General features: G+C 41.2%; 1 protein-coding gene across 4 annotated transcripts in view; it reads right to left on the reverse strand.

Moving 5' to 3' along the window:
* LOC125330663 (cytochrome P450 2J4-like) overlaps positions 1-17,007 on the reverse strand; it is a 20,416-nt gene continuing 3,409 nt past the window's right edge. The window contains exons 4-11 of one of the 4 annotated variants that reach the window (XM_048314052.1): positions 15,959-16,119; positions 13,348-13,524; positions 11,157-11,298; positions 9,202-9,389; positions 8,893-9,034; positions 8,084-8,241; positions 6,116-6,245; positions 1,903-1,931 (exon numbers count right to left, since the gene is read on the reverse strand). In XM_048314052.1, coding sequence (XP_048170009.1) covers positions 1,918-1,931; positions 6,116-6,245; positions 8,084-8,241; positions 8,893-9,034; positions 9,202-9,389; positions 11,157-11,298; positions 13,348-13,524; positions 15,959-16,119 — 1,112 coding nt within the window. In that variant the 3' untranslated portion in view covers positions 1,903-1,917. Of the gene's footprint in view, positions 1,932-2,747; positions 6,246-7,904; positions 8,242-8,892; positions 9,035-9,201; positions 9,390-11,156; positions 11,299-13,347; positions 13,525-15,958; positions 16,120-17,007 lie in introns of those variants that run through there. The other 3 variants (XM_048314051.1, XM_048314050.1, XM_048314053.1) reach the window with 3 other exon arrangements.

A 17,007-nucleotide genomic window follows, 5' to 3' on the forward strand; every position in this document is an offset into this window, starting at 1 on the left:
TCAAGGCAAAGATATTTATTTCTACATATGAAGGCAAGAAATTACACAGCACTACCAGATTTTTTATAATTAAAATGTGTAACAGAGCAGACTTTCTAATCAGGCAATTATTGATACTCCTAAATTTACATGGTAGGAATTTAAATGCAAAACATGAAAGGCAGAACCAGCACAACTCAATAATGTATTCTAATTACTACACTCAACTTATAGCAATGCATTATCCCAGATTAATATAAATGGAGCTGTACCAACTCCATTACCTCTCTCCACCTCACACTTCCCATTGTAATCCTTTGCAGCCAGGTATTTTCAACTCTTCAAAGTCTTTAATTAGGGTGTGGCAAAGAGTCAAGCAACAGGAGGCAAAAACCAAGGGAAGACTGAAATAGAAGCAGCCACATGGCCATTATGGAGGGCCAGGATGGCTCATAACCCAGAGGAGGTCACACATCCTCTGGCCAAAATTGTGGCTGGCAGCTCAGTCTTCAATTACACCATCATTTCTCACAGGCTTTTTTCTCAGGCAGAGCTCTTTTCTGTAACATTTTAGATTTGAGAGGTTGATTTAGCAACCTAAATAAGCATCCAAAAAATACTTCGGAGAAAGATTTAGGGGACATTTCTGTATTTGATTTTCTATATCTTAAGTAGGAAAAAAACACAAGCAGTAGCACAGAAGGTTAATAACCCTCTATCACACACTCCTCAATCTCCAGCACTGTGGCAGGGGCAGCAGCCCTTTGAAGTATTACACTAATTGCATTAGGCTGCTGACAGAGAACATCTGTTTTATTGAAGTGGCAAAGTGACAATTAGCCATGCATAAAGTGCAGGGGCCAGAAGTCTGATTCATGCCTTTCTTCCCTGCCCAGGGAAGCTTTTTCTTCTCACTTCCAAGGAAGGCTGAATGATGGAGACTTGCACTGCAATAGTGCTAATATGAAGGGAACAGGGGGATTTAGAGTTATACGCTGTGTGTGGCAAGAAATTCCCTTCACAATTGAATTTAAAGCTGGGACTGTGCCCTGACAGGCCCTGTCAATCTGGCCTCTCTCAACATCTGCCTCTCTGCTGGTTCTTTGTTGCGTTTCTACCAGTTCCCTGAGGGAGGGAGGGACACATGTAACCAATGCCCCTCTACATTTATCCGAGTCTCCTATGGAAGAAAGCACTTGGACAATGCTGCTCATCACAGCTTTGCCATCCAGCGCCTGCCTCCAGGAAATAACTTCCAGCACCTATGGCAACTGTGCTAGTGTGACTTTCAAGAAAGACGGCAAACACACTCAGCAGCTTTCAGCATTTGACAATTACTTATGGATCAAAGGGCAAGTTGGGTGGCAGTGACTGCATATTAATTTGTTATACTGTATCTAGGGATTAGCAGTTGTTACTGGCAAAGACAAGGCAGGCCTTTAGACACAAGTTTCACAACTGATTGCACATGAAATAACTACAGTACCTAGACACATCCCCAAAATTAAGCAAGAAAATGTATGAAAAAAAATTACCTAATTTTTATTTATTGATCCAATTATGATATTATTGCTTGTGCAATACATTTGCAATGTCCAGAAAGGTCCTTTTCCCCCAAAAATATTCCATAATTGTTGTGATAAAAGGGATTGAGAAATACCACCTGAGGTCAAAACTGTTATTCCTCCTGTACATATTATGCTGCAAGAAATTTTATTCCTTGCACTCGTATTTCTGAGAGAGACCTCTGAGTTTCTCACATAAACCAGGAAAGCCATCTTCTACCACAGAAAACAATCTGTATCCTCTTAAAGATCCATCACTTTTACATATGATCCCTTGTCAGCTTCTCTGCATCCTCTGGTTATGTGTGACAGCTGGAGTGGGGATTTATGGAAGAGAGTGGGGAATGTCAAACACACATGGGACAGTACAGGGTCACAGTCCTGGACCTGGGGACAGAGGATAAAAGAAGCACCCTCAGAGGCTGCAGAACTCTTGTACAATTGTCAAGAAAGACGTTGAGGTGCTGGAGCATGTCCAGAGAAGGGAAATGGAGCTGGTGAGGTGTCTGTAGCATAAGTCTGATGAGGAACAGTTGAGGGAACTGGGATTATTCAGCCTGAAGAAAAGGAGGGACAGGAGAGACCTTCTCACTCTCTACAACTCCCTGAAAGGACGTTGTAGCCAGGTGGGGATTGGCCTCTTCTCCCAAGTATCAAGTGCAGGACAGGAACAAATGGCCTCAAGTTGTGCCAGGGATGATTTAAATTGGACATTAGGAAAAATTTCTGCACTCAAAAGGTTGCCAAGCCCTGGCACAGGCTGCCCAGGGAAGCGGTGGAGTCATCATGCCTGGAGGTATTTAAAGGATGTGTAGATTTGGCACTTGTCACATGTTTACTGGTGGACTTGGCAGTGCTGGGGTAATGGTTGGACTCAATGGTCTAAGAGGTCTTTTCAAACCTAAACAAATCTGTAATTCTATAATTAGGGAAAAGCAGGGAGACATTTTGTGCTGCTCAGATGCAGGAATTACAGGGCTTTCTTTGATCAGAGGATGGCATTGTTCAAGGAGAATCACTTTGGTCAGCTCTGTGTAAAGCATCCTGTCAAACACATCACAAAGATAAAAGGCAATTTTAGTCTTGACTCCCCTACTGTAGAAGCTCAACCTGGATAAAGACCAACAACAAGCTAAAATTGATGGAGAATAGCCATAATTATTTTGTTCAATATTTCTTGGTTTGTTTTGGTTTTGCTTTTTGGGGGGAAAGGGTGGGGGGCGGGATATTTGGTGTTGGTATGGATTTGTTTGTTTGTTTGTTTTAATTATCTCAAAGTTTTCTCTTTTCTCTTGGCAGTACCTAACAGAAAGGAAAGGAGAGAGGCAGGGCAAATGAAATAAATATTCTGCTTCTGAGCCTCATGGACATGATTCTTAGTTTCAAATTGTATAATTACTTCGTTTTTCCAATGTCTGGGCCTGGTCAAATGCCACTATCTCACCTAGAGAAAATGAAAGTTAGTGCAAGGCACACACTAGTTCATTTGGGAGCTTGCCTGGTGTACTGCATTCCCTCATGTAGGAGAGACTGTGAGTACAGAGAAAATCATGAACATTTTATCTTGATCAGAGTGCAGAAGAGCACGGTCATGGTAAATAATATCCACGTAATCAAGAAACCGTGCAGACACTGTTCTACCAAAAGGTCCAAGAAATCTATTAAGGACATTGTATTGTAGCATTTGGATCTCATCCTCAACCAGTCCCATGCAGTCGGCAAATGAAGGTGTGATGAACTCCAGCGTCCCCTGGTAACACAGGTGTGTTTAAAGGCAGCAGCTGACGGCCTCTGCTGCCCTCTGCCTGGTGCCTCGGAGCAGCTGAAATATCAACACGGGATCATTTTGTGCTGGGGAGTTCCCGCTTGATCCATGCTGAATTAGCCAGCACGCTTCCTGACAGCTCTTGGTGTTCTGCTTGAGGACAGACAGCTTCCCTAAGCTGCAGCATCAGACCCAACACACATATCAGGACTAGATCCCTACACAGGGGGCTCCCACAGGGCTGTGCCCAGTTCTGCCAGGGCAGGCCAATGCCACAATAGTGTCAGAGAGTGGCAAGCCTGGAGTCCCATGTACCTCTGCCTGCAGGTCCCATCATGGCCTGCATTTCTCTAGGATATAGGTTGCTGTCCGTGAGTGCTGAAGCTACTGATACCCTCAATATTAGCGGTGGGTGGTGACATTTGTCCCTTCCCAAAACTACCCACGAGTAGGCTAAGGGAAGCTGCCTGTCTTACCTGAGATACCAGAGTCACCCATAGCTTGTAGCTGTCAGTCCAACCTGAATTTACAAGGCAGAGCTGATGCTCATGTGACTGCACCACAGAAATAAGCACTTTAATAGTGCTCAAAAAAGTTACTTCAAAAAGAATATAATATAAAACACTCCAATTGTTTTTTTTTTTTCATTTTCTCTGTAATGCTCCTTAAAATGCAGCTTTGTAGAATACCATCATATCATCAGCTGACCACAGAATATATTCATATTATTAGCTCATCTCTAGTCTCATTTGCTGTATCTCATAAACTGTTCAGAGAAAGGGCTGCAATTTTGTTATCGTTATTCCTTTAACATTAGAATGTCACACTGCAGGACAGCAAATAAATAGTTCCTGGAGTGTTTGGCTAAAAAAACCACAGGCTGTGATTTCTTTGAAGATATTAGGAAGAGTTCATAAGCTTTTCACTAAGCAAAAGATATCCCAAACTCAGCTGAAATATTACTTCAAATTAGTACAGTTCATTGGGATTTTTTAGTCCAACAATTTCAATGGATTAATACAGTTTTAAATAACCTGTCTCAGAAATTCCTAGTGAAAAGTTCCTGATTTTACCACTGAGTCTCTTATTCAAGAATATCCAAAGTAAATATTTTAGCTCAGGACAGCAAACTTGTGTTTGAATTCTGGAGCTTTTAGAGGCATTTTGAGTCACTGCAAAACTAAAATGTATCCTTCTGCTGCAGCTTACTGCTCTGTGGAAACCATAATGATCAAGAAACAAAATCCCAGAGAAATGACCCAGAGAAAACTGTGACTCTAGGAAGAAAGGAAGGAGGGAATAATGAGAGATGCTGGAATAGGGTCTCTCTCACCTTTTCAGCTTTGTGACATTGAAACTACTAAGGAGAAGTATCCATGTTATGGCACCTTCACACTTTCACAAAGGTGATAAATCCAAATAAAACGGTCCTGCATCGAAGTTTCTTTGACTTTAGACAAGTTTGGGAATACCTCTTTCTTACCTTGCTGCAGACATCAGTTTGGATCTGGTGGCATCAAGAAATTAGGCCTAACCCAGGTCTGGTGCTTTTACTATCAAAGTCCTCAATTAAGTATTGAATAGTACCAGATGCAGGACAGAATCCTATTCAGTGTAGCTTTCCAGTTTGACATGGTACTGTTCATACACATTTCCTGACGTTTCCATGAAGTTTTATCAAGCTTCAGACACACCACATTTCCACAGAGTTCGTGAGATAGTGTCAAAGCCACATTAAAGAGCAGTAAATTACATTAACAGCTTCTCTTCTGAAAACAGACCTCTAGCAATGTCATCAAACAGAACTAAGTAACTTTGACATTATTTGGAGAGCACTGACTCTGTTTTCCTCCCAGTGCTTACAATTTGATTATTTGCAAGATATTCTGAGAAGTGCAATCAGGCTGACTGATTTATAACACTGCAACTTCTCTTACCTTCTGAAGACAAGGAAATGTTTGACCTTTTCCCATCCTCCACAGGTTTTCATAGATAATTGCTAATAGCTCTGAGGTTGATACTGTTCCCCTAAGTGCCCTGGGATGAATCAGCTCAGCCAATTTGAAAACATCACATTTATCTAGCTATTTTCTAACTTCTCCTTCCTAACCTAGACAGAAGTCTTGCCTGAACACCAGTGATGTTGAATGCATTGGCCATTTTCATTGACAATAAAAGCCAAAAAAGCCATTAAGTTTCCCATCTGCCGGAGAGCCTTCCTGATATACTGCAGTTTTGAGAAAACACCAGTTTCCTTTTTCCTCATTACACTACTTGAAATACAGAATTTTTTTCTTTTCTACTTATATTTGCTTTGCATATAAACTTTCAGTGAAAAGGATGTCAGATGAGCATCACAGATTCATAAGGCTCTGAGCCTCTCCAAGAGCTACATGAACCCAAAATCTTCAGATTTTCCTCTCTGCATTTTCTGTATTTTCCTTTATAGCCAGACTTCCCCCTATATTCTTGAGCAGGTGCAAACACCACTACAAAAATGGAGCCTGAGGAAGATATGAGAAATAACATAGAAGCAAATGAAGAATATAAGAGAGAGGAATGAAGGATATGCATGTGAGGGGGTGTCTCCAAGACACCCCTTAAAGCTCAGCAGCCTGATTGGAGGTGACACCACACAGCCAAAGCTGAGAGGGTTGGCACATACTTCATGTGTGGGAGCTGGGCTTCTCTCAAATCTACTCTCAGCTTCATTGGCCTTCTGTGGCAGTATCAGCCAGGTTTTAAAAAGGCTTTTAAAAGCTCAAAAAGACCAGGCTTTATTAGAAGATAAGCTCAAGTGACTCACTTTTAAAATAGGTCAGGCAGATGCAAAGGCTCTGAAAAGCACAGCTCTCCCATCTTGGTGCTGTGAGCTTCCCTCTGACATCCTGCTGCTGCCATGGCTCATGTGCTGGGCTCTCATCCCCTGGACATTTCTGCACAATGGAATAGAAACCAACAACGAGCTGCTCCTGTCACAGGCACCAATAACCTGCCCAAATACGACATGCAGTTTCCCTCTGAAGCACCCTGTGTGTCTCCTCTTGCACACCTGCACAAGTGGTGTTTATGCCCTGTTTTGGGCTGTGCCATTCCTACTGGTTCAGGGAACTCAACCTGCTCTGGGTGCATACGGGCTGTCCTGGCCATGATTCCATCCCAGGCTCATTTTTGAGCTTCCCTTTTGAAGGATATCTGGGGAAGCACATGGCCATCAGGAGCGACAGCATCACAAAGAAGTGATGTTAGTGCTTGTAGGGCTACTGATGTTTCCAGCTTCATTTCTAAGCAACAATGACAGCTCCAGCATCCCCAAATCACAGTGGTTTCGGCTTTGCCTTATCTTCCCATGCACACATGCAAATCCACACAGACTTTGGCATCAGTTTTTATCAGGGCACAGTTTTCTGTCACATAAAATGTCAGGATGTGCTCTTCCATATTTCACTAGTGCTATCCTGCCATTTAATTTAATAACAGCTAAATATCAAGTGGTTACTATTTTGATGCCGTGTTCCATCAGCTATTGAATTAGAAATAATGAGACAGGTCTAAATTTGTGATTCATGGTGAACTGCTGGAACTAATCTCAATCACACAGTGGATGACATCGAGTGATAACTGATTTAACAGATGATCATCTGTTCAGCTGTCCTGTCCTCTCTCATAGAAACAGGAACATTAATAAAGGACAAGTTCACTTACACTTTACACGACTTTTCCAGTCAATATAAATACTTAACATAGGAACCAATTTTTAAATTTTCTACTAATTATAGATTATTTAATTGCATTTGATTTGTGTTTGTGTATATGGCAAGCCTTTGTGGCTTCAGGAAGCTAATCTGCTGAGGTGTTTAAAAAGTATCTTTGGCATTTTCCATGAACATTTTTCAATTTACCATCATCTCTAACCAAAGCAGGTTCCTCACCCAAAGTGCCCCTTGGGAAGTCCTTGCACCTGGTGTAGCAGCCTCCCAGTGCTGATCCTAACAGGAGTCAGGCATGGGAGCACACTGTTACCCTATTAGGAAAGACTTTCCAAAAACTGACTTGTCAGACTTTTAAAATGCTAAAAGTATGTGCCCTAAAAGAAATCTTCTCTCTGTATCTTCACTCTTCACCAGGTTTCAGCCTGTACATTTCCACTACTTGACTCAGTAATTATCTGCCAGGTTTAAAGATGCCTTACACATATTCTGCTGCATCAAATCTAGAAATTCTCAGTGAGCTGTAAGTCATCTATAAATAAAACCAGTTGTTAATTTTTCCTTCATATCTTTTATTAGTGACCATCAACAGAAAGTTAACTGAAATGTTGCTGTTGATGATAGTGACCTCAAGAGGCACAATTTTCCAGGTATATTTTCCCAACTTTCTTTTGGAAACATGATAATGAATGAATTCATTATCAGAGATAATGAATGTATTTTTGAAGTCTGGCAGTCAATTTTGTCATTTGCTCAGTAGTGTCACAGATTTATACCTGCCAGGCCAGACAGCAACTGCAAGATGCCTTTAGGGCTGAGAATGATGGTGTCCTACAGATCAAAAGAACTTTTACCACAAAAAAGATCACCTTCATGAGCAGGTAAGAGAGTCTAAATGAAATTATCTATTGAAGTCAAAAGGTGGCTTTTGGACTAGAAATTCAAATCCAAGACAAAAAGCATTATATAGTCTCAAGATATACATTCAGAAAAATAAGAAAGATGTCTCATAGATGGTCTGTGACACACTGCACATGTCCAGCCTAGCGTGGAATGGCACAAACCCTGTAGGGGTGGGGCTGCAGTGTGCCCCCCAGAACAGGCTCAGTGCTGATCTTGCTCACGCCCTCGGGGAGCTGGAAGGTGAACGCCCGCAGCAGGCTGGCAAAGAAAATGAAGAGCTCGGTCCTTGCTAAGTGCTCCCCCAAACACACCCGGTGCCCTGCAGAGGGAAGACGGGAAGGACAGTGAGTAAATAACCCTGACCCAACAGCAACTGTATTCGTCCTCACACAGTGCAAAGGTATTTTTGCCAAGTCCAGAATTTTTGTAGGACTAAATGCAACCAATGACGCAAAGCTTCATGTAATTCTTCTTTCAAAGAATTTTATCTGCAGCTATAGATAACCATGTACCCCTTCTGCTCCCTCCAATTACCTCAAAGGCCTCATCTTCATTTGGCCTGACAACTTTAGAGGAATTCATGTAAATGAAGAATAAGGACCTGCTTTTCATGGGGGGGTGTCATGTTCTAGTGTTGAATGCATAAAGAATCAAGAGGGCTGCTTGAAAGTGCTTTCCATATATATATGTCTGGTATGAAATGAGTGCCCGAAATCAATAGCTACAATCATTAGCAGAGAATTTCCTTCCAAAAATAGGGCAAGTTAGATGTATATGTTTGTCAGGACACCTCCTATTTTCCATGTTATTATTTGTTCAGTAGAATATATGTTACTGAAAGTAACCATGTTGATTTAAGCACTGTTTTCCACAGAAAGATTTAGAATAGACAACCAATAGGTTTTTAATAGACATCTTCATTCTACAGTCCCAATCCAAACTGTTGATGTTTGTGCTGTAGCTCACTTACCTATTGAGAATGGTAAGAATGCTTCTTGGGCCACAAAGTTTCCATCCTTATCCAAGAAGTGACCAGGGTTGAACTGGCGAGGTGTTTCCCACTGCTCTGGGTCATACAAAGATGAAGCAATATTTGGAAGAACTATGGTGCCCTGAAAGGAAAAAATCATTCATTCTGTTCCTTGTTCACATTCAGACCATGACCTGAAGGCATCAAGCCCCCCTTCTGTTGGAGAATACCCTGGCACAAAGAGATTTTAATCCACACCTTGCTCTACTGATGCAGAAAAGGTCGGTAGCAACTGGAAAACTGTCTTACCTTTTTGAGGGGAAAGCCAAGCAAGGTTGTGTTCCTCACACACACCCTGGGCATGCCAACTGAGATGATGTTGCTGAAGCGCTGGATCTCATGAACCACAGCATTCGTGTAGGGCAGTTCTCTCCGATCCTCATAGCAGATTAACTTGGAGGGACCCAGAACGGCATCCAGCTCCTTCTGCACTTTCTCTGTGGAAAATATTCACTGTTTCAGGCAGAAAAACATATCAAGTGTTTTCAGTAATTTCATTTTTGAAGACATTTCCCATTTAGAACTATGAGAACAACACCATAATTAATATAGAAATGTAAGTAACTTTTTATAAAGAAAATTAAAGTAGCAGGATGTTCCAACAGCTGAAACATATGAGAATTCTGCTTCTGGGTCAGAAGTTATTTGATCGCAGATTAAGAAAAGACATTTGTTGCTCAAATATTTAAAACTAAGTGTTATCTTACTACCACAAATCCAAGAGATAACAGTTTGGGTTTTCTTTTGCTTAGGTGCCTCAAACACCTACAGCCAGTTAGAACATTAGGCTCACAGCTCTTTGAAAACCAGGTGAGTCTGAGCCTTAAAAGTCTAATTCCTGTTAAAAGGAAATGGTTCTTACATAGGGTGTCTGTTAAGTGAAGCCATGCCAAGTAGAACAAGGTCCAAATACCATTTAAAAAATGGATCTACTGCTTGGTATCTGCCTTTTAATCAAGAACAGCATGTTTTAAATTACTTATTGCACAGGAGCTTTGGGAGCATTAACAAAAATAAAACCTTTGATTTATAAACTTCAAGAGAGGCAGTACACACCTAATAAAAATACCTTAGATTTTTAATAAATGATCCTGTGTTTTTCCAGGCCTTTTGAAGCAACAGTAAGATGCAGGGAAGTTCCTTCTGCGTTGATCAGTCTGTGCCCATTCACATCAAGCCTGCCCCGTGACTGCCAGCAGTCCTTCATTAAACTAACATCAGAGATTTAAGCACCTTACAGAACTTAAAATGTATATTCAGAAATATTTTTAAGTAAACTTCTTTCTGTGAAGAAGTATCTTGCAGAAGCACGTGACTACTTGAGAATCCAAGTAGTTTGAAGTAATCAGTCACTGCATTATATAAACACACATTTCTATTCCCAATTCAGTGATGAGGCAAAAGGCCAAACTTCTCCTTATGGTACAGAGTGGAACATTGTCACTGGATGTCACCACAGGCAAAGTATGAATGGGTTCAAAAAGAAGCCACCAATTAATTAAATGAGGACAGATATAGTGGTGTCAGCTCCTTCTGAGAGCCTTGATGTAATGTATTACTCAAGAAGCTCAGGAAGGATTACTCTGCACATACTCTGCTTTCCCAAATATATGCAAGGCATCATATTTAGTATAAAATTGTACAGATGAGTCAGTGCTTTCATAACCTTAATTAGAGTAAGTGATAACAAAACATGTGATGACATGAGATTAAGCAGAATTTCTTGCCTGACAGCTACAAGTTCAGTGATTTTTTCTTATTTTCATCTTTTTCCTCCATTTAAAATCCTGTTCTCCTCTGGGTATTTGCACATATTCTGCAACCTAACAGTGAGATTTCTGTTATCCATCATTAAACAGTCTTCTTCCTTTGGTTTTTATTCAGTGCTCTATGAAAGGGATTGGTGGTTATTTAAAAACTAGACTTAAAACCAAACTTCTTAAATACACATAAATGTAACAGAAGAGCCATCTCTTTCCTCTCCTGACTGAAATAATTTCTGTGACAAAAAATTCAAATACATCACAGACTTAATTTAATCCCTGGATCTACTGATGCTGCCTAGGGCAGACCTACAAGTACAAAAAGGTACTTGTGCCACTAGGCATGTATCAGTATCTAGGAATAATCTCTGATCCATGAAAATGTTATGACTTGGTTTTTCTATTGCATGACAGATATTTGTGATGTGTTTATCTATTCACCTTGGATGTCTGGATTTGCCACCATATAGACCAGGCCCCAGTTCAAAGTAGTGCTTGATGTCTCTGATCCGCCCAAGAAAAGGTCATTTATAGAATAAACCATGTTGTCTTCATTGTATGTTGACTTGGGTTCATCTTTGGACTGCAAATTATATGAAAAGTTAGAGGCTTATACATGAAAGTTAAGAAAAAACAGAATAGGATTAATTGTGATTTTATAACTGGTTCCAAGCTGCAGTGTCTTCTCCTTATAGGACAATACAGAAAGACTGCTAAGCAATGTTAGACACCACAGATGACTATCAATGCAAAAACTAACATTTCACAAACAGACAAGCCGTGTTTATTCCACTCTTAATCATGAAGCTGAATCACATGTTAAATCACAGCTAGGGAAAAAAAAAAGGATTACTGGCTTAATGTGCAAATAGTGGTTAATTTAGAATGTTTCATAAGTAAGTCTTCCTCTAAAGATGTGTGCCAGTGTGTCATTCTTCATGTCTCAAGTCATAGTCCACAACTCAGTTGTTCTACCAAGCAATACAATGACCAGGCAGTGAACACTGGGCTGTGTAAAGTTCTTAACCTGTGGCATTCAGGTTTCTTCCACACAGCAAGGGCACAATGAATCACGTGCATCTGTCTGGGGTTTTACAGTTTTCAATTAGGAGTGTGAGGATGTGTGTGTGTATACACTGAAATTATAAAAGCACACAGTTATGGTTTGGGGGAATTCATTGTCTATATTTAGGGAGGCTATGCTCAGGGTGTTGAACCTTTCTCTTGCCAGTGGAGCAATTGAAAAGAAGGAGGAATGTTTCTCCCTGCTGTAATATCATCTAATCTTTTTTTTATTGCCCCTGTTCATCTATTACAGACAGTTCAATTTTTTTGATGAACAAACTTGGATGATTTCCACCCAGCAGAGTCCCAGAAGAGCTCACTGAAACAATTTCTGGTATACTGATGTTCAAGTCTCATAAATCCTAGAACAGCAATGAAAAGCTTTAGAAGCAGTCAAATGCTTTTGAAGGCCAGGTGTGTTACTGTGCTGGTTTCAAAAAAAAATTTAAAACAAGAGGATCCAAGAAGCTAGAAGCCATTTAGGCTGACATCCACACCAGACATAAGAATATAGCAGCTGGTGTGGGAATTGATCAATAAAGAATTATCAGGGAGAGGTAGGTGAGTGCCTGCAGGTTGTGGCCGCCTCTGTTGCTGCTACCAGCACATGACAGTGGTGAAGGGGACACTGGCTGTGCCTGCAGGACAGCACTGCCACCAGGAGCAACCATCACTGCCCCCTTCCTGAGGACCTTTGTCTCTCTGGGCCACCCTTGCCTTGCCACCCCCAAGTCACATCAGTCTCGTCTTGCCACTTCCTCCCCTTTCTCCTTTTTCTTCCTGTCACCAAGCAGAACGGGAGGAGGAAAATACCCTGCTGCAGTGGAGGAGAGGAGAAAGGAAAAGTGATTAAGTGGAGGCAGGAGTCACAAGGGGGAAGGGCAGCTGCTAGTCCACAGATCAGGGCTGTGGTCCAATTGCCAAGAGATTTGTACAAAGTGATCTTGGTATGGTCTAGAAAAGGGAGAGATCTTGTGCACGACTCCTACAGCCCTTCAAAGCCCTATGGATTCCCACCTACCTCTACTATGCCTGCCTGACCAAAATGCCTTTAGCTGTCCCAGTTCCTTTGTCTGCTTGGAACTCCACTGACCCTGGCACTTTCCTCTTCTCCAGCCTTGTCAGAAACACTGCTGACTCCTAGGTTATTTCTCCATAAAATGTTCTCAAAATCCAAATGTCCTCTTGCAAGTTCTCTTGGCAAACTTTTATCAGCCAAATATCATATCCAGAACATCCCACTCTGTCTTCCAAAGGCCTTCTCAGTTCTCTTGTTGTTCATTTAGTAATTCAGTATTTTTTCCTGGAGACCTTCAATCATTTTGCAACTTGTGCCAACTAAAAAAAAAAAAAATGCAGTGTATTAACCTGCCCTTTAATGAAAGGATTGCAAGGTGCTGTGACGTATCAATGATCAGAAAGCATTAAGGAAGGGCCTGGTCATTGGATTCACATTACAATGTCTAAAAAGGTAAGAGACTGTGATGATTTCAAGTGGTTGGGTTGATTCAGTAGTCCATGTTTACCTTTTCCCCCATGACTGTATGATTGGGCAGAACAAACTTACTTTTTCAATGTGATCCATGTAGAAGTCAATGAAATCCTGCAGTTCCTCTGGTATCCCGTGCTCTGTGTGCATTCGGATCTCTCTCCGTGTAAAGTTGCTCAGGACATCATAACAAGCCAACGCCTTCTTATGAGGCCCAGGGAGATGGCTCATCAGCCAGGGGAAGATTTCATACAGCTGTGGGAGTGACACACAAGGGGTACTGCAAAGTCTCTACCATAAGAAAATGCACTAGGAGGGCCTGCTACAAAGAGAGGTAATATTCATGTTAGCTTGGAATTAGGACCTCATTAATAAAATACCCTGACAAAGACTGCACTTAGGCTTTCAAGCTGCGAAAAATAAACGATACAATTTCTAGTTTTGATGGTAAGATTCAGAGTTCTACAGGCTTTCAGCTCGATCACAAGCCAAATTAGAATTACTTTAACTAGAATGAACGGTATTCATCTACGCAGTTATTCGTGCCTTCAATTGCTATGAACTGCATTCAGGCATTTTAAAAGTGAACTCCTGCCCTCCAGTGGAGAATACCGGGAGGGGAGAAGCAATAATTGGAAATTCCTCACCAGCATGCTGAGAAACCCAAAGCAAGGGCTGGCTCCCAGTGGCTGCTTTACAGGCTGGGTAACCCCCAAAATACTCTCTACCAATCGAGCTCTCAAGGTTCCTCCATGAAATTTCAAATATCTGAAACCCAGAAAAGCTAAGGAACAGCTACCTGACAATTTTGGGTACTCCCCTCTAGAAAGAAAGAAAGGGTTAGCTGACACAACCAGATTAATTTTTTCCATCTGTTTTACCATTTGGGAAAATCTGGCATGAGAAATAGTTGATTTCTACCTTTTCTGATAGCTAGAAAGTTAATTCTGGTTTCCAGCCTACATTTATGCCTGGGTAATTTGTATATTCTTGTATCTGCAAGATATAATGTTCTCGTAATAGTTGTTTTCTGCTCAAAATATAATTCCATTGTTTATGTATCAGCAAAATTGTTATCCTTTCTCAGCCTTCATTTTACTGAGTTCTTCTTGTACTCTCTTAATCACACCACAGAAAGAACATTCACTGGAGTGTGGTTGAATTAGATAGACTATACTTGTGTCTTCTTGGGAAATCAGTTCTTACAGTCAGACATCCAATTATCAATTAATGATTGTCTTATCACAAAAAACAGTTCTAGTCCAGCCCTTGGTAAATTCACATAGAACTTCATATCCCTTTTGGCTAGTTCCATCTCTGTTAATTTTTTACTTGCAAAATGTGTTCAGAACCCTTAGATACAACTGTGGTCTGACTAATCACACAAAATTGCCCAGATTACAGGCATTCCTACTCCCAAATGTCCACTCTCTCCAGCTACTCTGGCACTCCAGCTGTAACTGGAATTTAGCTGTCAGTATTCAAGTCAGAAACTGAGTCCATCCACCTTCCTGGGTACCAGTTGTGCTAAAACTCCTCCTCCATTCTGGAGAGGCCCAATCACAGTGTGCCCCTGTTCAGTCCCTGACAGCACGAGATCCAGGTAAGAAATGGGGATGCAGCAATATCTACTTTTTTTGCTTATTACTGAGTACTCTTTGCATTTGGGAGGTGGGCAGATAGTGGCCATCCCTCTGGAATGGTTTGAATCCCTGTTCTTATTTCCCAACAGTATCTTATTCACTGGACTAAATCAAATCAAAGCCAGGATAGGAAACAGAGAAGAAAAGGAAGTATGTTCTCTGTCCTAAAAGCAGGTCTCACCTGCCACCACTACACCCAACTTACAGGACCACAGCTAAATTAACCAGAAGGGAGCCCAACCATAACTCAGTGAGAAGAATGCTCCATGGGATGTGGGAAGAAATCTGTATTGCAGGGATTGCTTATGGATTCTATATTAAAGAGTTACTCATAAGATGTATGGGACAACTTCAGCAGTGGAACCAGAACCAGAACTCCCAGGAAATTTTTAATTACATCTGTGCAAAGCAGGCCTCTAGTGTCAGGTGGATCCTTGGCTCCCAGATAACTTGATTGCGAAGCTTGCAGTTATATTTGCTATCTTAGCATTTCCTGCCTTCTGCTGCCTGTGCCTGGAGCTGCTCCTCACTCAGGGTGAAGGAGTGGAATTTCTCTGGGAAGTCTTCAAGTCTGTCTTACAGAAGAAATGGAGATAAGTAGCCCCAGGCAAAAAACTTAGGTATTTGACTCATTCCTCTCTCTGTTGACTGTGTATAGAACAGTGTTTAAACCTGGCACGTGAATCACACTTTCAGAACTGATATTTAATATTTAGGAATCATGATATCCAGTGCAGGAACCTGTGGTGCACATGGGTTGAGAAACCAAGTAACAATCATGACCCAGGAGAAGTCCATGAACCTGTGCCTTACTGCAAAGATTTAGGGGCAAACTACCACAGTACCCAAACACAGGACAACGAACACAAATGCCCGAGGCTGGCATGTGGAGCTTCACTATCACTCTTTGAGAGAGTGCACTGCCCAGTAAAACTGCGTGGGGCATCACTCACCCATTCTAAAACTTTTGCCTGACAGACAGCTCTTCAATCTGCATTTCTCACTCTCTGTCTTATTCAGAAAAATACGACAGATCATTCACTTACATGATGAATAAAGCTGCCCCCAAATTTGAAGAGATATTCTGTAGCTTTAATCAGCTCGTGAAAGGTCTCATCCTCTCTGGAGAAACGATGTCCAAACACAACAGCACAAATTACATTTGAGACAGAGTGGACCAGGGGGAAAGAAGGATCCACAGGTTTCCCTGCAACCACAATAATAAATGTCACTGTTAATATCTCCTGTTTTAGTGAGATCAGAGAATGTTCTAGGTTCCCCACAGAACTTTCAAGAAAGCATTGCATTTCTCAGAGAAGCAGCAATATTCTTTCAAAATTGTTGTATCAAACTGATTCCTCACAACCACATTGCAATCCCATAAGCCCAGGAATGTGTGGCACCCTAAAGAAATTCCAGATGTGTAAAATATTGCATCATATGATAGAGTAAATTTAGAGGTAAGGGAAAAAATTCTGTGCAAATTTGCTTTCTGGCAAAATCAAAATATGTCTCAGACATGGGAATGACTGAGAACACTATGGACAAAGGGAACCTGAGGGTAGAAGAGCAAGAAGAGAGGCAGCTTTATTCAGCAAGGACACAGAGGCATCCAAGGCTACTGTGTTTTGTCTGACCTTGCTAGAGACGTACAACCTCCAGGAACATAAAATGCTGTAAACTCCTTTCAACTGATTGTGTCAACAATATAATAACTAATTTTTAAGCAGTTATTTGAAACCTAATCCCAAGAAAACTATTTTGTGACTCTGGAATATATGACCATAAATCTCTATTTGTGTATGCATTGATGCAACTGCCCAACAGCCAAGGCACAATTCTGGTTAGCAACTTACTGTTCTAGGTTTTTTTCCCTACACACATCTCAATCTCTCCTAGCTCTTAAACCACAGGATTGGGCTCAATCTAATTATTTTTAATTGATACAATGCTAGTCACAGCATGTCCTGATTTGTTGTGCCTTTGCATAATGATCAGCATTAGGAAATCCAACTCACATGATCCCAACTGGGTTGATCATGGCAGAATCTTGTAATGAAGACAAGATTCTAGTCAGTGCTTTACAGAGTGTGTG

Source organism: Corvus hawaiiensis, chromosome 10 (assembly GCF_020740725.1).
Source record: "Corvus hawaiiensis isolate bCorHaw1 chromosome 10, bCorHaw1.pri.cur, whole genome shotgun sequence".
Taxonomy (NCBI): domain Eukaryota; kingdom Metazoa; phylum Chordata; class Aves; order Passeriformes; family Corvidae; genus Corvus; species Corvus hawaiiensis.